A 22,072-nucleotide genomic window follows, 5' to 3' on the forward strand; every position below is an offset into this window, starting at 1 on the left:
CTATTTTTCCAGTGAAGTGTATGTTTATATTTTTTATTAAATGTATTCCAGAACGGGGTTAGGTACTTTCGATTTAGGTGCAGATAATAATGGATTCATTTTTGCTCTGTCACTTGAAATTGGAGTCCTATCTGAAGCAATATTGGGAGATCGCTCTCCTGATACCAGTAGATCTGTGTTTTAAGTACACTTCATTGGTAAGGAATCTATTAAAAACAGCTCTTTTGAAGAAATAGTTTTACTTCTTTGGTATTTATTTTAAAGAGCACACTTAAATGCTTATTAGTATGTAAGAACTTAGAAATATTTTTTCTTTTAAGCAACAAAAGAAAAATTTGACCTTTTCCTAGAAATCACAATATGGATTTTACACAAAGTCAAAAGATAATCAGAGCAAAATAGACCAATATTAGATATTCTCTTATTTCCATCTGACCCAAATTACTCCCAGTGACACAAATGATTATTGACATTGATCATTCAACAAATACTTGTTCTTGGTACTGAGTGTATTACTGTGGAAAATATAAGAACAACTAATATATTCATTTCAAATAGTAATAAATTCTGTTAAAACAGGTAAATAGGATAACGGAATACACTTCTTTGAACCAACAATTTAAAGTGTATTTCCCCTCCACACTAAAACACACACACACACGCACACACACACACTTAAGTAGGATATTGCATTATCCTATTTGAGCTGAGACCTAAATGATCCGTGCAAGCCCTACCATGCAGAAGTGTGGCACAGAGCATTCCAGGTAGAGAGGGTATCAGATGCAAACCCCCTAGATCAATAATGAGGCCACCCTGTTTGAAGGAAAACAAGAGGGAAATGTGCCTGGACCTGGTGATTGCTGGGGAAGTTCTATGAAATGACACAGAGGAAGACTGAAGCCACGTGATGTTATCGTAAAGGTTATGAATGACCTTTTGATTTTACAACTTTTAAAGAACACAGATCAAAACAGAACTTGGTATCAAACTGAATGTCAACTCTTTTTTGTTTTTTTATGCTTTGGACATTTTATTCCAGCTTAATATTTTACCAGTGTGTTTGATTGATTGATTGACAAAGGAGCCACACAGATGTTCTTTGCCAAGCATATTTATTTATTGTGGTAATGTCTGAGCTGTTTTATACTAGCTAATAAAGTGATTTATTTGAGGGAAAAGGTGAATGAGTATAACATATGTGCCAGTTTGTTTAGCTGTTTTAAAAAACAGCCTTATTTTTATGCCTCCTTTAAAGGTTATTCTAACATATTAAGAGAATTCTGCATTCTTGATTATATTTTCTTAACACAAAAGTTCTAATGTTCTTTGTCTTACTAAATTTTCCCAACTATCTCTTTTGAACAAAATGTAATTCTCTTAGAGAATTGAGAGAACAAAAAACTCCTATATTCATGAAATTTACATCGGGAGTGCACCTCCGTGGAGCATCAGTGTCTGATTAAGTAAGGCACTGTCAAAGACAAAAAAGTTAAGTGAGTGTCATTTTTTCTATTAATGGCTGAGTTCCCAGAATGATTCAGATTTTAGCCTATGATATCATCCTTACTTAAGTGTTTAGACAGACAAATAAATACTTAGAGAAATAGCAGAATAAAATCAAGAGGAAAGTAGAAATAATTAAAAAGAGTAACAGTCTAATTCAGGCTTTATAAAGTGAGTGTTATATATTCAGTTTTGATTCAGAACATTGTGATTCCAATGACAAATTGAATGTACTTTCGTACTTCATTTTGTCTGACACTGACGTTAATACTAGTGGAAAGCACCTGCTTTCATTTTCAGAGTACTTTAAGAAAGTTAATCCTGAGAAAGGGATTCTGGGAGATGGGAGGCTTGAATGCTTTCTGTGTTCTCTCCCCTTCTGATTCCAATTTATTTACCTCTCTTGAGCCAAGCAGCTTCGGAGGTCAGAAAGCCTGCAGGAATGAGGGAGAAAGTGGGTTCTGTGGAGTCCTGGTAGAAATCTGATGCAGAATTTTATCATCTCTGCACTCCTTGAAAGCCTGGAAAATAATGCAAGAGAAGCCCCACAAGAGAATGTGGCAGATCCTAGGAAGAGCTCAGTCTGCAAAAATCTCCCCTCCTCCCAGTTTTTTGTCATAAAATGTTAATTCCCAGACAATTACTTATTAGTTAATTATTTATTAGTTAAATTATTATTTATTTAATTTCTTAATTATTTATTAGTTAAATTAGTTAATATTAATTAAAACTCCACAAGGACTTATAAGGAGAATTTTTTGAAATTATTTTTAAATATGCGATTAATTTCTTAGATAAAAATGAGTGGATGCGTAAGAATAGGCAGGATGAGTCTGAAAAAAAGACACTGGTCTTGATGACGGTCGGGAGAGATAAACTAACATTACTCAACTTGACAGTACACTCTGAAGCTACTTCGATACAGTCCGTATGATCCTAACACAAGGATAGAGAATTACTTCAGTAGAACAAAATAGAAACTTTCTCAACCAGAGTTCTTCACCTGAAGCACAGCTCAGAATGTGATTTCAGTTACTGTTTTCTTGATTTCCCCAAGGATAACATAGAACGAGTACCATTCTAGAGGCACTGGAAAGAGTCCATTTATTATAAATAGTGTATGTGTTAGGCATCAGGGCTTCATTTTTTTCACAAAATCTAGATTGAGAGAAACTAGATAATTCAGAACTATGAAATTAAATATATGGCAAAGATGGAATTTCACCTATGTGGAAGACTTTTTTTTTTTCCTTTTAGTAGTAATAGTATGGACACAATTGAGTATCCATATGGGAGAAAAAACTTGAATCCTATGGCACTTCATGTATGAAATAAATTCCAGGAAATTTCACAACTTTAATCTAAAAATGAAAACAAAAATCTTAGAAATTTTTGAGCTCCATGTGTAAAAATGAATGGATTAGGAAGAGCCTCTTAAATCAGGAGACCTAGAAATTTCAGTTGCTTTTTAAGGACAGATTCTATCAAATGCAATGTCTTTTATCTGATTTTTTTCCCAAAGGACACCGTAAATACGTAATGTTGTATGTAAAAATGATGTTAAAAAATACTTGAAATAGAAATGACAAGTATTTAAGTGTCAGTTATAGACCAAGTGCTCTCCTAAACTAATAGGAAAAGCAAAACCACAATAGAAAAAAATAAATGATACAAATAAGTAATTCCATTTATGTAGAGTTCTAGAACAGGAAACGCTAATCTGGAGTGATAAGAATCACTCCATGGTTGCCTGGGGCAGTACATGGGAATTGCTGGCAAAGGGGCAGGATGGAATTTTCTGAAGTAAAGGGAATGTTCCGTATCATTGTGGAGATGATTATATTGGCAGATCTTGGACCGATATAGTTAGGTGTTTACTTTTATATATGTAAATTATACTTCCAGAAAGTTGACTTAAAACTATAGTTGATACCCTTAAATGCTAGTATTTTAAAGGATGTTAGCACCTATTGCTCTAAGGGCTGTGGACAAAAGGATGTTCTCTTTTCTTGCACAAAATTGGATTTTTATAGTCTTAATGGTAGCAACTTTAAAACGTCTGATAAGATAAAAATTAGTTTCAATCCAGTAGTCCTGTTTCTTGGACTGTTCCATAGGACTAAAAGCCCCAGTATATAAAAACATGTATGCAAATATGTTTAACGCAGAACTGTTCTTAGTGGCTCAAACCCGTGTACCAAATAAATGCCCATTATTAGGGGAATGGCTGATGAAACTGTGGGACATATTTATCATATGGTATTATGTAGCCATTTAAAAGGATGGGTTCAAACTATCAGGAAGGATACCCATAAGTTACAGTTAAGGGGGAAAAGCATAATGCACAAAGGGGAAGCAAATAGGTTATCTCATTTTTGAAAAGGAAATAGTGCTCTAAAAAAATGTCCTATCAAGATGCATGTTTTAATGTATATGCAAAAAAAAAAAAAAATTCAAGGATATATTCCAGATCCTAAACATGGTTTACCTAGCATGAAAGGCAGGATGTGGGAGGAGTGGGAGAAGAGAGGAGCAATGGAGAGGAGGAGTGGTGCGCAGAATCAAATTTATCCGAAAAACATCACAACAGCACACACATATAATTTCCCGTCTTTGCAAAATATCATATATCTTCATAAGCCAGAAGAAAATTTGTTTTTTAGAAAGATGCTGCAAAGTAATATTGATAACATTCTTCTATTTTAGTAAATAAACAAGATCCTCTATAGATGAGCTCTGCTTTCAGTTTCTCCGAGAAACTGTCCAAATATAATCCTCTTGATTTCCAGGCACAAAAAGTCCATTTATTTTGGAGTGGTATGATCAATACAGAAAAATTAGTTCCGCTCTCTCCTGTACCAGCCATTTGGTCCCCTAGAGTGGCTGCTGCTCAAGGGCAGATCTGCACAGACTGTGGAGTCCCTTTTGATAACAGTGGTTGAGAGAATAAGAATTGACTACTTCTAGCTCTTTGGGTTTGCTGAAGTTCCACTTAGTCTTTCCCCAGGAAGCATGTTTCTCACTAGAGCATGTATAGGGAGGCACTGTGAGATCTCACTTGATGTCTTTCAGCCTCCCGTTTTTTTTTTTTTTTCCCTTCTACCTGTACATTTCATACTCCTATTTCGCTGACTTTGGATGGTGAGAGAATACATCCAACTCTGATTTGGTCAGAGTAGTAAATATAGGAGGAATTCTGCATCTGTGGTCATCATTGGTTTAGATTCCTTCGAAATTACAATGGGTGCTTTTAGCACTGGTTGTGTTTTCTCGGTCTTTTTTGCATAGGACATAAATCCTGTTTTCACTGTCATGTAAGGGGAAAACACACTTTGCCATGTGGGAAACAGTTCTTTGATTGAACCCTCCTATCCCTCATCTTTGGAAAACCTTCATTCTCCATGTTTATCTTCTGTATCCTGCTACACCTCTATGTTTGCTTGCAGGAATGTCTAAGATTGTTTTCGTTCCCCTTCATTGACCTTTACTGACATAGGATATGAACACAGGAACCCTTAACCCCATTGTAATTGATTAAAACAGAACATTTGGAATACCTTGCCACAGACACACACTCACTCTATCAGAGCTTTCCAGAGTAGGAACAGACAATGAGTGGGTTAAGAGTCACTAATAGTATAGCCATCTCACCTCATATGTAGATATAAAGCATCTTGTAAGACCGGTCTTGTTCAACAGAGCACCCAGTTCAGAGCATCTGATCACATAAAACCTAAGTCCAATGAGGCACCCAGTTTGAGACCTCAGTGATGCAAACAGTATGGAAGAGCTGTTTGATGAGTGCTTCCAAAGATTATCTGTACCCTATTAAATTCTCATTTGAAGGTTCCTAAGAAGACAAAAAAAAAAAAAGTTCTTAAGAAAAAAAAATTGAGCCCTCATTCTAAGGATGACCTGGATGTGATTAAGAAAGCTCTTAAATTATTAACTCATCTTTCCATACTTAAGTGCTACAAATTAACCACCTTTTAAATCATTTTTTCCCACTCTTGAGATATTAAACATTATTCAGTTAGTTACGAATACTAAAATATAGATCTTACATTAAAGAGGGTGAAGGGACTAAAGTAAATCAAAACAAATTGAAAAAAAAAAAAAAAAAAGGTAGACCTGATCAGTTAAGTCATTCAAATCGAGCAGGAGAGAAAAAAAAACAACAACAAAACACATGCACCCTCTATATATATTAATTATATAATTATATGTTATATATAAAATTCCTTTTTTCATGGAAATTCTCTGGAGAATTTATGAATCTGAAAAGATGGGGCAAATAGGGAAGGATTTTGAGTTGGCATTAGGAAATGTTAATGGGATCAGTGTAAGTATAGGCAAGTTAGTCCAATATGCACGAGGCTGCTTTCAGTATGAACTCTTTAACTGATAAAACTTGGAGGAGATTGAAATTATTCAACGCATTGGTGTTTTAGAAATTGAAACATTCGTTTTAATAACATCCCCTTTCCCTTTGTTTTCTTCTCCTTTTTTGTTTTTTTGTTTGTTTGTTTTGGTTTTAAACAGGCCATATACTCCTATGAAAGGAGGAATCTCCAATGTATGGTTTGACAGATTTAAAATATCTAATGACTGCCCAGAACACCTTGAGTCAATCAATGTAATGTGTCAAGTGCTTACAGATTTGATTGATGATGAAGTAAAAAGTGGCATCAAGAAGAGTAGAATATTAGTAGGTAAGACCATTAAATGTTGGTAATTTAAATTTCATTCAATTTGCTCTATTCTTATACATTAAACTTTACTTGGAATATTATTTAGCAACACTTGTATATCATTTGACCTGTTTATAGTTTCAAATAGAGTTTACATGTTAAGGGTTTCAAAAATATTAAATGACAGCTCATGAAACTTTATTTTCTTTCTGATAATAACATAATTTGAGAATTCCATGCTTAGTTTTCAATTAAGAGATTATTCATTTTAGTTTTTAAAATATTTTATTTTAGTTAGCTTAAGTTTTATAAATATGTTTAAACTATTGCCATGATTAAGGTAGCATATGCCATCAAAATATCAAATTCATGAAAAGTAAATTCTTCGTGGTTAGTATCAGAGGAGTAGAGTGTTTGTAAACTTCCTGTTAAACATACCTTCAGGGGCACCCGGGTGGCTCAGTGGGTTAAAGCCTCTGGCTTCGGCTCAGGTCATGATCCCAGGGTCCTGGGATCAAGCCTCGAATCGCATCGGGCTCTCTGCTCAGCAGGGAGCCTGCTTTCCTTCCTCTCTCTCTGCCTGCCTCTCTGCCTACTTGTGATCTCTGTCTGTCAAATAAATTAAAAAAATAAAATAAAATCTTAAAAAACAAACAAAAATACCTTAAGCAATTTCTGTTTCTAAGGAGATATAAAGTACCTTTACATAAACTGTTTATTCTACTTAATGCCCTTTGCTTTTTCTGTAAAAGAAATATTAAAATACAAATATTTTATAATATTAATTAAATACAAATATAAAATAAAATATTAAAATATTAAATACATAAGCTATTAAAATATCTATTTCTGTAATACATAGGAAAATGAGATTAGTTGGATAGGGTGTAGATGGTACAGGACATATTTTCGTGAAGGAGTTTATTTTCAAATATAACTATTCAATTTATAGCGAGTTGTATTTAGTGATGAAAATATATAGCAAATTAGCTATCTCTGTCATATTCTAAATAACATTAAAATGCACATTGGGATCCTGTACAGACAAGATTTGGGTAAATTAATAAACTTCCTTTGTATTTATTGAAATACTAAACTAGTCATTGAGTTGAGAGGCAGTATAAGACTTCTAATACATGTTGTCAAATTCCTTTCATGAAAAAATTGTATGTATTGATACTTCTACCCCTAGTAGAATGTCCATCTTATTATATCCTCATTGATAATATTGTCTTGAAAAAATTTGCTAAAAATAAGGCAATTAATTTGTAATTACTTTGTTATTTTCCTTCTAATTTTGTTTGTTACATTTTTACACAGGAAAGTTTTTCTTAGTTGTCTGTTACTCTTTCCTCTTACGATTTTTCTTTTCCAAATAAGGTCTCAGTTTAAGAAAATCTCTAGAACTTGGGTAAATACTCAAATTTTCTGCTGGTTTTCTATAACTTTTTTTTTTTTTTTTACATGTAATTCTTTGATTCATCTGGAATTTATTTTGCTTTCTTTTTACCATGTCATGGAAGTATTAGTTAATTTTCTGAAGTACCAAGAGAACTTTATTAAAAAATAGTCTTGTTTAGGGGCGCCTGGGTGGCTCAGTGGGTTAAGCCGTTGCCTTTGGCTCAGGTCATGATCCCAGGTCCTGGGTTTGAGCCCCACATCGGGCTTTCTGCTCAGCAGGGAGCCTGCTTCCTCCTCTCTCTCTGCCTGCCTCTCTGCTTACTTGTGATTTCTCTCTGTCAAATAAATAAATAAAATCTTTAAAAAAATAAAAAATAGTCTTGTTTATAAAGCGATCAGTAATATAGTCAGTATTTTCTCAGAATTCCATTGACTTTATAACAATATTTCTTTTTGAAAGCTTTGTAGATGATTATATTATAAAATGATAAAACTTGAAATTTATGGTAAAGCCATATTAAAATATTTACACATTGTTTTATGAATATAAAAAGCTGGGAAAGAAAAAAAGATATTTTTTTAGAATTTGTGAGTTGAGCTGATTAACTTCTATAAAAAAGCTTCTTTCCTACTTTGAGATGTGAAAGAGACCACAAAGGTGCAGATGCAAGGCGGTTTGTTCTTGTTACCTGTATTGTTAGTCATTTCACTAGTCAAAGAACATAAATCTTCAGGAACGGTTCCGTAGCATTAAACATGTCCCCCAAATTCACATGATCCTTGACCTCTTACACTATGACAAAACATTAGTTATGTTTATATTCGTTATTAATATAACTATATATTACAGATAGTTACCTATATAAAACTATGGTATATTATCATAACTATATATATATTTAAAAAATATGTTTATATTCGTTATTAACTCCTTTTTTGTGTCTAGGATTCTTTACGTGGGTTAACTCTTAATGCAGAAAGGAAATACCATTCTAATCCTGTGGAGATCTTTTTGCTGTGGTTGTTACTTGCTTGTCTTACGGACCTAACCAAACCACCCATTTATTTGAGAATGCGGTACAAGAGGCAGTGTCACTGCTGTGTTCGAGTGTGTGTACGTGCATCCCCTGCGTTGTGTGAATCATAATTGCAGCTCATGGTGGTATACCACAAGCAAGAGCTTGGGCTCTGGGCTTGGCCTGCAGGTTTGCAACCCTAGACTCATGACTTTATAGGTACAGAATCCCCTTAGCCTCTGTGCTTGGACGATAATAATAGTAGCTCTCTTACAGAGTTGTGATGATTGAACTAGTCAATTCCTACCATCTTAGAAACATGTCTGGCACATAATGTTGAGACCGGTTTCTTGCTGTTATTAAATAATCTTTATAGCCCTTATGCCAGGGTCACTCCAAACAGCAGAAAGGCCCTACTGGGTTAGGCCCGCCCCCGGGAGACTCAGGTAGCTCACTGCTCCTTCCCCACCAGCTGTCTTCATTTTGCTCAGTGGTGGACATGCTGTGTTTCCCTTTCTTTTTCATAGATTACTTAAACAGAAGTTACTGCTTAATATTTTCCTACTGGTTTTTATACTTTTGTGTGTCTATTATGGTACATTTTAAGTGAAGTAAGATTTAAGTGCATTCATAACATGTTAATGAAGGAGGGATTCAATGGGTAGTTGAAGAAAAATGTGCTTAAGATCTTGAACAATTTTTATTACAGACACACATATGCAGTAAGGTTGGGTTATTTTCAAAAAATTGTAAAAGGAAAAACCAGAGAATTTTAGGATCAGAAAGGGAAAATATGGAGATAATAGGTACAAAAATTGTTATCTTTATTGATTTTGTTTAATATGGGATAAAATTTCTGATTTAATATCATACAGTATATGCTCATGGAACCCTTATCTCTAAGATTATATCTGCAACCGGTGTAGCTTTGTAAAGCAACACTATTTTCTGTATTCGGGTAGGTGGGAGCCTATCCGTTGTCTGTGGTTTTATTTTGATGAGTGGTTTTTTTTTTTTTATTTTAACCTTAGTTTTAAAAACAATTGTTTTAGTAATTTATATTTGCCAAACTGCTTTTGGATAGTGTACCTAGCTCGATCAGGTCAAAGATGGTACTTCTCATACTAAATTTGATCTCCAAATTGTTAATAAAAATGTTAAGTCTTGGAATACCAAGAAAACTTCAAAAATTTTACAGCCTAATGAGGGAGATGCAGAAGTAAGGTGCTCTAATACGATGTATTGTGAAAGTGTGTTAAAAGCTGCATTGTGAGCAGTCAGGAAAAACAGGTGATCTTTGGGAGAGTTAGGGACTTTTCTTAGAAGAGAGGACTCTCCAGCTGAGTTTTAAAGAATGCGTAAGAATACGACTGGTAAACAAAGAGGGAAGCACATTCATGGAAGAAAAGAAGGGCACATCAGAATCTCTCAGAATATACTAGTTTAGTATGCACTCCAGTCCCCAAGGATTATTGAATTAGATGCAGAGAATGACGTGATGGAATGTGCATTTCAGAAAGCTTATGCTGGCAACATGGTGGTGTGGTGGCAGGCAGGCCAGTCTGAAGGCCTGGAGAATAGCTACAAGGCAAATGCAGTAGGTCCAAGAGAATGACAGTGATTAACACACCCACTGTTTACAGATTTAGGGAACACAAAGATGAATAAGGTTTTTACTGAAGGACATGATAGTCCACTGCAGGCATTACCTATGAAAACAAATCTTGATTTTCTAGTCATCAGTGGAAATATATTGCTTTTTTTTTTTTTAAGATTTTATTTATTTATTTGACAGACAGAGATCACAAGTAGGCAGAGAGGCAGACAGAGAGGCAGGCAGAGAGAGAGGAGGAAGCAGGCTCCCTGCTGAGCAGAGAGCCCGATGCGGGGCTCAATCCCAGGACTTTGGGATCATGACCTGAGCTGAAGGCAGAGGCTTTAACCCACTGAGCCACCCAGGCGCCCCTATATTGCTTTCTTAATGGAAAAATAAATTAACTTTGGTTAAATAGGAAGAACTAGACAAAAAGTTCACTAACTGTCCTAGTGCTGGGGTCAGATAGAGGAGATGGTCAAGGAATACCAGTGTGTTCTTAGAGACATTTGTGAATCCTCACTCTGTACATTAAGACTATCAGGCATAAGAAAGCTTATTTATTTAATTTTATGTATTTGTACCACTCATGATTCTACAGAGGGTGTGATAAAAGGGGAAACGAGCAGTAAAATAGTGACTTTAAATCAGTTTCTGATTGTTGATAATATAGTTACTATAATAAATCAGTTGGTTCAAATCTTGTAGCCTGAGAAAATTATTAATAATGTTATATTATTCTGTCTTCTTGTTTTATTAATGTGGGGAGTGTCCATTGTACAGAATGTAAGCAAATTCATAGTACTACATTCTGCCTCTCTGTTAATATCAGTGTTGAAACTCATTTCCTTCTTGTATGTTTCTGTATAATGTGAGAAATCAAAATGAAGAAAGGTATATAATTTTTCCCATGTGTACTGCTGTGCTTTAAAAGTACATATAGTAGTAATAGTACTAAAATAGTTCACATTTATATTACACTTGACAGTTTTTAAATTGCCATTATTATACATCATATTGTTTTATTTTCAGATAGTGTTTAAATTATAAGGTTGTTTTCATGCACAGTATCTCTTTTGAGCCTTGTGACAGGTAAAACAGGAAATTATTATTCTCATTTCTGATATTTAAAAACAAAACAAAACAACAACAACAAAAAAAAACTAAAATCCAAAGAGATTCTAGCTAACATAAAATCTAGTTGGGACTAGAACCCAGATCCTTTGACTTCGTCACCTTTGTACCAGGATGGGATTCCTTTTTCGGCCACTAGGTGGTGACAATTTGTTTAAGACAAAAATGATAAAATTTAGGGTTTAAATTTGATCTAGGACATCTAGAATCTGACTAATGATATAACCAGATTACAAGAATTTTGATAATATGAGCATACTGTCAGAATTTTGAAGCAGGGAGAATCAAGTAATCCTGGAATTACACCTGAGTAATTTATGTGGATGTTCTAAATACCCATCATGAGAGAAATGGTTAAGGGAATTATGGTCTATTAATACAATTGAATATTATGTAATTATTAAATACTGTATGTACACATAGAATGAACATTATGAGTGTGTGCTCAATGAATAAAGTTATGTTTTTTTTAATTCTGTTGAAAGACTTAAGTCAGTATGATATGAAAGAAAAAGGTATAAAAATTATATATTGAGTGTTTAACTATTAAAATGAACTTTAAAAATATGTCAGAATTATGTATGAGTAGTGAAATTTTGGATGACTCATTTTATTTCTGCCTGTATGGTGTAAACACTTCATACACTGTATATATATCAGTGTATTAATTTTATAATATTTAAAATAAAAATGAAAGGACAATTGCAATGACCAAGATGAAGATGAGCACCAAAATTTCCAGTCTCCCTTCGTCCTGACCTTACACAAGTTTCTTTGGAAACTTTTAGCTCTTTCTTGAGCTAAAACTTGAGAAATGATAGCAGATTCCTACTTTCTTTTCATATATATGTGTGTGTGTGTGTGTGTGTGTATCTTCATTAAACAACTTGTGTTTCCTCAACAACAATTAGAACTTTAAAGGCTTGGAAGTCCTGTTTCAACAGCTTTTTCTGGAAGATGATAAGTATTTTGTTTACCCTGTAAATATCAGAGAAAATAGACAAATAGATATTCCCAAATCTTTTGAGACTTTATCACAGTTTATAGTCTGAATAACTATAATATATAAGTTAAATGGAGGAGTTGTTGAAATTTGAAGGGAGGGTAGATTTTATTACATGCTAAAAGTTCTGTTTAATTGATGGTAAACGTGAATTTGTATTTTTTTCCTCTGGATTTTGTTTTCAGATAGATTAGTTTTCCCAGGATAGTTTTTGTTGTTTTTTTTTTTTTAATACGTTGTTTCTGGTTTATTTTATTTTAAAAGTTCATAAAAGCTAGGTTTATTATTTTTTAACATGTTTTATTCAGCTTGTTAATCTTAAATGTATGTTGAAATGTTAACTCTTGACATTTTAATACTTTGCCAGCAACTATAAATACACATTGTAACCATTACTACAATGAGTTTACTATTTGGTATTTACTTATTGAATAGTATATTTTAGATTGCATTTTAGACATTTAGATGGAAATTAAAATCAAATAACTAGTCTTTTGTGTTAAATTTCCTTCTATTAGAAAAAAATACACAAAGTCCCTTTTCATAATAAGTTGTGATGCTAAACGTGATTGTATTGTCAAAGATGACTGGTGAGAAATAGCAGATTACCTCACAACATTATAATTGGGTAAGGGGCTTAGAGTAAATGTTTAAATAATAAGATTTCAGTGAGCACATTCATTTTCACTGTGAATTAGGAGTATCGAACGTGAGGTTCAGAATCTGCAGGACGCACTCATATCTGTTCATAATGACGTCTCAAATGTGGGAAAATGTTTTCTTATCTTTGGTTTTGTTCTTGTTAGGTTGGTTTCGTTCAGGGGGCTCTGAAACCACACAAAGTAATTAGGTTATGCTGGTCAATAAGAATGAAATGGTGGAGGGGGAAATTTAATCTGTAAAATTTTCTCAGTATGGATGATTTTAAAATAACTAAGTTGTTTTTGCTTACTAATCTGTTTCATTCACCTTTTATCTTGTGATTTTTAAATCTCTGTTATATTAAAAGATCACATTTAATGATCCTAGCCTCAGCGTGTCTTTATGAAACGTCTCTTTATGAAACGTTTTCTTTTTGCTCCAGTTATGAATTGTGAAGCTTTTTTCGATCATTGATGCAGCTTAGATTACCTGGAACTTCATCGTCTGCTATGATAGTCCTTAGCACATGTGATTATTTAGGCTTAAATTTGAACTCGCTGAAATTAAATAAAATTAAACATGTAGTTCCTTAGTCACACTGGTCATAGTTAATATATTCCTTAGGTACATTTGGCAAAAATATAATTCAAGCTCTTGAATTTCTCCAAAAAATAAAAACTTGGTTCCTACAGCCTTGGTATCTACAACATACGGTTTCTTTTAAATCAAGACCATATTTTCACTCTTTTCTTCCCCGTAATACCTAATCCTGAATCGTCTGCCTTGCAGGCATTGGTATTTTTCTAAGACTCTGATTCTCATACATTTGATGTGTAGGTAGAAGAGCTTTTAAAAATTAGACATGTACTTTGAGATTGTGTTAGAGGGTCTGGCGCTGAGTCTAGGAATCTTTAATTTTAAGGAGCTGGATTTAGAAATCTGGCTGGGGGACACTTTTTTGCTTTTTTCTAAGCTTTACTTTTATAGCCAGTCAGATCGCCAAAGAGCCACATTCCCTGATGATACAAATTTGTCCCCTTATAGATATAATTTTATAGAACCACAACCTATATTTATTCATTTATTTGATGAGATACTTACTAGATGCCTGCTATGTGCCAGGCACTTGTTCTAAGCATAGGGAGGGGACATCAGTGAGTAAGACAAAAATCCCTCTTCACATGAACCTTATAGACTACTGAATGCTAAGGCTTTATGTCCCAGACTTACATAAAAGTCATGAGCAGAAGAAGCTGTCTGTACAATGTCTGATTTTGAGTTTGATGTTTAATAAAGATCTCCTTGATAAATTCCACCCAGGAATTCAATGCCAGTAGAAGTTGCTAGTAGGATTTGGCATGAATCCTTCTGTTAAAGAATGTTGTCTTGCTACAAGGAAGCAGTTGGAAGACCAGAAGTACCCGTAATTGCTGCTGCCCTCCCATATTATGTGTGTCTCTCTCTCCTTCATTCTTTACCTCTCATTCTACCAGGAACCCCAACTCTCTCTCCCTCACATTTCCCCCTCATTTTAAAGCTGTAGTTTTATTGTGAATAGTGTGTTTGGTTATAAGCAACCTGGAATTCATTTTGTAAGTAAATTGGAAAAAGAGGGGAGATCTGAAGCAATGAAGGAAGTAATCATTTGCTAGGATTGGTTCTGTGAACTTGAAGGAAGTCTGCGGTCATATCCTGGGAGATACAGATTCTTAATCTTAAACTGAAAGTAGACTTCTGTGTTTACAATAACTCTAAACTTTGAAAGTCCTTTTTGTTTGACTTTTATAAGTGATTATTAAGCATTTGTATATAATAGATTTAAAAAACTTTGTGGAAACCCTGGGGCACCTAGGTGGCTCAGTCGGTTAAGCCTCTGCCTTCGGCTCAGGTCATGATCCCAGGGTCCTTGGATTGAGCCCCACTTCAGGCTCTCTGCTCAGTGGGGTGTCTGCTTCTCCCTCTGCCTCTCCCTCCCCTCCCAAACTGTGCTCACTGTTGCTCTCTCTTGCTCTCTCATTCTCTGTCTCTCTTTCTCTCTTAAATGAATAAATGAAAACTTTTAAAAAATAAAAACTTGGTGGAAACTCTAAAGATCATCTAGTCCAACTATCTAATCTTACTGGAAATGAGATTCTGGGTTTTAAATAATTTACCCCAAGGCAACATCTAGAGTGTCATAGGATTAAAACTCGGTTTCCCTTTATTTCACTGGGGTCCTCTTTCTACCAGACTTTACATTAAAAAATGTTTCATGTGGGGGTGCCTGGGTGGCTCAATGCGTTAAAGCCTCTGCCTTTGGCTCAGGTCATGATCCCAGGGTCCCGGGATCGAGCCATGCATTGGGCTCTCTGCTCAGCAGGAAGCCTGCTTCCTCTTCTCTCTCTCTGCCTGCCTCTCTGCCTACTTGTGATCTCTGTCAGATGAATAAATAAAATCTTTAAAAAAAAATGTTTCATGTGCCTTTAAATATGATAAATTTAAGAGACATTCATAAACTTTTTATTACTTTCATCCTATAATATATGGTTTCTAAGAATTCAGCTAAACAGACTTTTGCTGAGTTACCACTGTGTACCAGGAAGTGTACTCACCACTGGGCACAGGAGATGAGGAAGCCACCTCCTGGGCACATGTGCACCAGGGGGCGAGGACACTCCGCTGAGCTCCTCATAAACTCGCAACATAGTGTGATCATGGGAGGCAGAACGGTTCTTATCCTCAAGGATTTCAAAATCTAGAGATCTAACTTACAGTTGCTAAATTAAAACTTGGTCAGAATTCTATTTCAGAGTGTTTGCTTTATAACCCACGTACTATATCACATAGAAAAACTTGAGAAGAAAAAGAGCAGTCTATAACTAGAACTGTAGCAGAACCCAGTAAGAATCACATTCTCTCTGCTTACTTACAATGAGGGTTTACCGAAAACACTCATCTTGTCTGCAGCAATCTCTACATATCCAAATGAGGCATGTCCTCATGATCACTCATGATCAGTGTACACATCCACAGGTAATGCAGTCCGGTGGTTTTTAACCTTTTTGGGAATCTGATGCATATATGCAACTTTCACACTCAATTTTAAGGTGTGTGAGCGGCTCGTCCCCTGCCAAGCCCATTCATGATCTCTCAAACGTATCTGCATCTGTGGCTGGTATGGGGGGTTATTTTGAAAGAGCCTTCCAGGTGGTTCTCATCCATGGTGAACTTCTGCTGTTGAGGCCCTATTATTTCTTTCTGGTATGTTGGAAACCACAGATGTAATATTCATCGTACATTATCATTATTTACATATTATGTACTTCTTAAAAATCCAAACTTCCCAAGCCTTAGTAATCTTCTCTCATACGTTGTATCCTGGGTCCAAAATAATATTATTGCCCTGCCCAATAATATTATTAGACATTATTAAATAAATAAAATATAAAAACAAAACTTAAAAGCAGTTCTATTTGAATAAATACTAGAGGATAGTAGAGAGTACATTAAGGTCTGTTACAAACAACCCAGATTCCAAAAGTCCTAGCTTAACAGCCAGAATTAGGGACGCCATCCTTAAACAGGTCACCCAATCTTGGGCCTTGGTTCACTTCATCCGTAAAAAGAGATTGTAGTAAATTTAAATTTATAGTCTCTTTAAGCATTCACCTTTACACTTTGTCAAGTGAAAGAAAGCAGGAGGCTGGAAATGAGGAGATCTGGATTCCACACCAGTGTATATTTTTATATTTCCGTAAGTGTGTGGCTGTGTGACTGACTTACTATATTTCTCACAAAATGCAAATAAGACACCTTTTAGCTCTCACTCAAGCAGGGGAGTAGCATTCCAGGTCTCGAGCCTGAAGTTGGGCCCCCACATCTTATACTTATCTCCGTATTCTGTGATGTCCCTGGTGCCCCGTCAAGGACAAGGGTCTGTGTGTATTTAGTACGTGTGCTGCTGAGGGGAGCATGGGACTGTGTATTTTCGTCTGCATATCTTCGGTGGCTAGCACAGTGTTCGGACACATGAAAGACAATAACAGTTTGTTAAATGAATAAATTATTTTTTTAATCTTTTGAAAAATTTGTATAGGTACATCTTTTATACTATCGTAAGTCAGTTTCCAAAGCAATATTGTAAATCAGAGATGTTTTAACTAGCTCACCGAATTTTTTTTTTAAGATTATATTTATTTATTTGACAGACAGACATCATAAGTAGAGAGGCAGGCAGAGAGAGAGGGGAAGGCAGACTCCGTGCTGAGCAGAGAGCCTGAGGCATAGCTTGATCCCAGGACCATGGGATCATGACGCAAGCCGAAGGCAGAGGCTTTAACACACTGAGCCACCCAGGCACCCCTCACCAAATTTTTGATTATCTTCCCTAAAAGATCCCTAAACATCTCTTATAAGGCAGGCACGAGAAATGTAACTCTTCATGGTGCTTGGAGCTTGGCAAGTAAGAGAGGTACATGTTATTAATTCTGGTGGCAGTGGGAGGACTCCTATAATACAAGTATAAGCAAAACGTAAGTGGACATTAGAAGTTTAAATAATACTTGTGCTGACTCGTATTTTGAATTATGATAAATATGTTTAGTCAATGAGCATGATTTCTTTGTTTAATTACAACTCTTTTTTTTTTTAAAGATTTAATTTATTTATTTGACAGAGATCACAAGTAGGCAGAGAGGCAGGCGGGGGGGTGGGGGAGCAGGATCCCTGCTGAGCAGAGAGCCCAATGTGGGGCTCTATCCCAGGACCCTGAGATCATGACCTGAGCCAAAGGCAGAGGCTTTAACCCACTGAGCCACCCAGGTGCCCCCCAACTCTTTTAACAAGTCTCTTTACCAGTGATGACCTAGATGAACCAGTGTTACTCATTTTAAGTATTTTTTTAATGAGCTCGAAAGTAAACTATACTTTTTAGCACTGTATCTCTGTAAAGGTCTCCAAATATTTTACAATATGCATGGAAGCCTGACCCAGATGTATCTTGTTTTAAATTATTGTCGCATTTATTCAGCTTCTTCTGATAAGTGAATTTTTTGCTTCCTTTAGGAGGATTTTCTATGGGAGGGTGCATGGCAATGCATTTAGCATATAGAAATCATCAAGATGTGGCAGGAGTATTTGCTCTTTCTAGTTTTCTTAATAAAACATCTGCTGTTTACCAGGTAAGTTCCAGATTTTAAAAACAAAACAAAACAAACAAGCATAAAATATTCACATGTTGAAACTAAAATGAAATTGTTAATTATGCAGTAACCATCAGTGCACAAAGCACTGCTGGGACTCCATCCCCGATTATATTATTTAATATAGTTATAGTAAATAATAATTCCAGCTGGTCATTAATGTTCAGGAAATGCCATAGAAAGACTATTGTTAAGCTCAGCGTCAAAGGTGAAAGAATAAAAAGAATCTGTATGTACGATATATATGTATCCCTTACACCATGATAAAAATATGGATGATTGTAGCGAGGTTTGTTTATGTCATGAATGTAATCAAAACAGAATCTCTCACATTCCCGATGCCTGTTTCATAGCAACAGGCTAATACAGGGATACAGTACGTAGCGCTGTAACTTCATACCTGCAGTAGAAACGGCGGATACAGAAATGAAAACTACAATGTAGTTTTTCCCTTAATTGTCCCTGTCTTCCTCCATCCTTCCACCCTGCGTGAAGAGGTGTGTCTGCTCGAGTTACACGGTTTCTTCAGGAAACACTCTGCCCATGTTTGAGGCAGTCCTCTGTGGAGTCAATGCTGGTTGTATAGGACTAACGGTGGCTCCCGTGGTACCTGCAACCAGCTGGATGCCCCAGACGGCACCACGCCCGCCTCTTTTCTCCCTTGGAACAGTAAAGCTTGGGTAGAGTGGCCCTTTGTCTGCCCTGTCTGGTTTCCCAGAATGATGTCCTTTAGGGAATTTCTTAAACATTTCCGTTTCCGTGTCCTGTTCCCAGGCTCTTCGGGACAGCGACGGTGTGCCCCCTGAATTATTTCAGTGTCACGGTGCTGCAGATGAGTTAGTTCTTCATTCTTGGGGTGAGGAGACAAACTCGATGTTAAGGTCCCTGGGAGTGAGCGCGAAGTTTCACAGTTTCCCGGGTGTTTACCATGAGCTAAGCAGAGCCGAGCTCGAAAAACTGAAGTCATGGATTCTTACGAAGCTTCCGGGAGAAGTGGAAAGGCAACGTGAATGAGTCAGGGAAGATTTGCTCATCTACATGTCATGTCTCCATGAAAAGTGGTTTTTAGGGGCGCCTGGGTGGCTCAGTGGGTTAAGCCTCTGCCTTCGGCTCAGGTCATGATCCCAGGTCCTGGGTTCGAGCCCCACGTCGGGCTTTCTGCTCAGCAGGGAGCCTGCTTCCTCCTCTCTCTCTGCCTGCCTCTCTGCCTACTTGTGATTTCTCTCTGTCAAATAAATAAATAAAATCTTTAAAAAAAAAAAGAAAAGTGGTTTTTACTTGCAAATTACAGTTTGATAAATGATAATTAAAATACTAATAAATATCGCGTGTACTGATTTATTTACTAGTCACTGAAATGCTTAGCACTACAGAGAGTAGCATCACCTTATCGATGGCAAATATTAATTTAGACATCTGTGGATTGTTTTTCAGATACATTTGTAAATAATTGGAGACTTTAAAAAAAATTTTTATTTATTTATTTTTTTATTTCTTTTCAGTGTTCCAGAGTTCATTGTTTATGCACCACACCCAGTGCTCCATGCAATACGTGCCCTCCACTATACCCACCACCAGGCTCACCCAACCCCCCACGCCCTCCCCTCCAAAACCCTCAGTTAGTTCCTCAGAGTCCACAGTCGCTCAAGGTTCATCTCCCCCTCCGATTGGAGACCTTTTGAGTAATAAATATGGTCCTCTGAGCTCTGCATGAAGTGTTTTCTCTCCGCTCTGTGGCCTGGGAGGTCTCTGAAGGCAGTAAGCTGGGGCATAGGGCTCGCCTTGTTCCCTGCCCCTTCCATCAGAGACCACTGTCCTTTCCTGCCCGATGTCCAGTACTTTGAAAAACCTTGTTTTCGGTATTTTGCCTTTTTTGTTGTTGTTGTTGTTTCAGATGAAAGAATAGATTCATTTCCTACGTTACATCAATGGCTGGAAGTGACACTGGATTATCCTTTAAAGTTTAATATTTTAAAATTATTTTATATCTGCTTTTTCCAGTGCTCCTCATTCCTTAAGTGCCAGATTTCCATATGATATCATTTTCCTTCTGCCTGAAATACTTTAACATGTATGATAATGCAGGTCCGTAGCTATTAAATTCTTTCAACTTTTGTATGTTTGAAAAAGTCTTATTTTACCTTCATTTTTTAATGATATATAGAATTCTAGGTTCACAGGGTATTTTTTCCTTTCATTACTGTAAAGATCTTACATTATCATCTTCTAGTTTGCATTTTTTCTGTTTTTTTTTTTTTTCTATGACTGTATTTACAATTTTTTCTGTCTTTAGTTTTAAGCAATTTGGTTATGATGTGCTTTGGTGTTGTTTTCTCCTTTTTTTTTTTTTTTTGTGCCAGGTGTTTGTTGAGTTTCTGCTTTTGAAATCTGTGGATTTATAGTTTTCATTAAATTTAGAGACATTTTGGCCACTGCATTTTCTAAAATTTTTTGCCTCTTCCTCTTCTCTTTTTTAGGGGACTTTGGGCTTATTAGTACTTATTCCTTTTTTTCCCCCCCTTTTCCTTTTTTTTTTTTTTTTTTTTTTTTTTTTGGTTTTCCACTCTGCATTTCATTTTGGATAGTTTCTACCACTGTGTATCAAGTTCATTGATCTTCTGCAATATTTAATTTATCATTAATCCTACCTACTTTATTTTTTATCCAAGGTACTGTGCATCTGTGATTAAAAAAAAGAGAGAGAGAGAGAAGTTCTGTGTTTAATTTGTTGGCATTTTATATTTAATATCTTTATTCTCCTTCTAGAATATATGGGATATAAATAGCAATGGTTCTATTCTTTATTGAGTCTGTCACCTCGGTCATTTGTTAGTTTGTTTCTATTGATTGATCTCTCTTTCCACTAAGGATGATATTTTCTTGCCTCCTTCCTAGGCCTCATGATTTTTTATTAGATCCCAAGCATTGTAAGTTCTACCTCATTAAGCAGTGGGCTATTTGCATTTCTATAAATAGGAGCTTTCTCACTGAGTGCAATTAAATTACCTGGAAAGTACTTAGAAACAGTTTCATCCTTTCAGGCTTCAAGCTTTCTTAGGAGGTTCCAGAGCCCTGTTTTTCCAGGACCGACTTTGCCCCACTCTTCCAGCAGTGCACTGTGGGTACTCAAGCTGACACTTGCTGGACTGTGAGGTTTCACAGTGTGGTTCGTAGAACACACATGGGACATGTGTGTTCTACGAACCACATGAGCCCTGGTGGTTGTTTCCTCTGTTCCCAGTGGGTCACCCTCCCCTCCCACACTTCTCTCTGATGGTTAGTGCTGGAGTTGGGCTGAACCTCTGCAGATCTGTGGCTCTCTCACACTCTGCTCTGTGAACTCTAAGCTCCGGGCTCTCCTGGCTCCCTCAAGGTCTCCCTCCTCACACTGCAGCCCAGAAGCTCCCTTCGCACAGTAAGCTGAGCATCTGTAGACCTCAACTCATCTGTGCTTCGTAAGAACCACCCTGTGCTGCCAGTGTCCGGGATCTGGAAGCCTACACATGGTTTAGCTGTTGAGCTGTTTCAGGTTGAAGAATAAATCTGGTCCTTGTATATCTCCATCTTGGTCATAAGCAGAAAGTCCCTTTACTCTTCTTGTATTTAAAGTTATCAATTCTAGGGGCGCCTGGGTGGCTCAGTGGGTTAAAGCCTCTACTTTCGGCTCAGGTCATGATCCCAGGGTCCTGGGATCGAGCTCCGCATCGAGCTCTCTGCTTAGTGGGGAGCCTGCTTCCTCCTCTCTCTCTGCCTGCTTCTCTGCCTACTTGTGATCTCTGTCTGTCAAATAAATAAATAAAATCTTTAAAAAAAAAGTTATCAACTCTAAATGTGAAGAGGGAGGGTGGGAGAGAGAAAGAGACTGATAACATTTAATAAAATCCAAAAATCCCTTTACAGAAGAC

The 22,072-nt window shown here is 36.2% G+C and overlaps 1 protein-coding gene across 2 annotated transcripts in view; it reads left to right on the forward strand.

Annotated features, from left to right (window-relative positions):
* LYPLAL1 (lysophospholipase like 1) overlaps positions 1–19,568 on the forward strand; it is a 35,578-nt gene extending 16,010 nt beyond the window's left edge. The window contains exons 3-6 of one of the 2 annotated variants that reach the window (XM_047705121.1): positions 6,049–6,218; positions 18,031–18,146; positions 18,942–19,228; positions 19,438–19,568. In XM_047705121.1, coding sequence (XP_047561077.1) covers positions 6,049–6,218; positions 18,031–18,146; positions 18,942–19,181 — 526 coding nt within the window. In that variant the 3' untranslated portion in view covers positions 19,182–19,228; positions 19,438–19,568. Of the gene's footprint in view, positions 1–6,048; positions 6,219–18,030; positions 18,147–18,941; positions 19,331–19,437 lie in introns of those variants that run through there. The other variant, XM_047705120.1, reaches the window with a different exon arrangement.
* The last annotated feature ends 2,504 nt before the right edge of the window (positions 19,569–22,072 follow it).

The sequence above is a fragment of the Lutra lutra genome, chromosome 15 (genome assembly GCF_902655055.1).
Source record: "Lutra lutra chromosome 15, mLutLut1.2, whole genome shotgun sequence".
In the NCBI taxonomy this organism is placed as follows: Eukaryota; Metazoa; Chordata; class Mammalia; order Carnivora; family Mustelidae; genus Lutra; species Lutra lutra.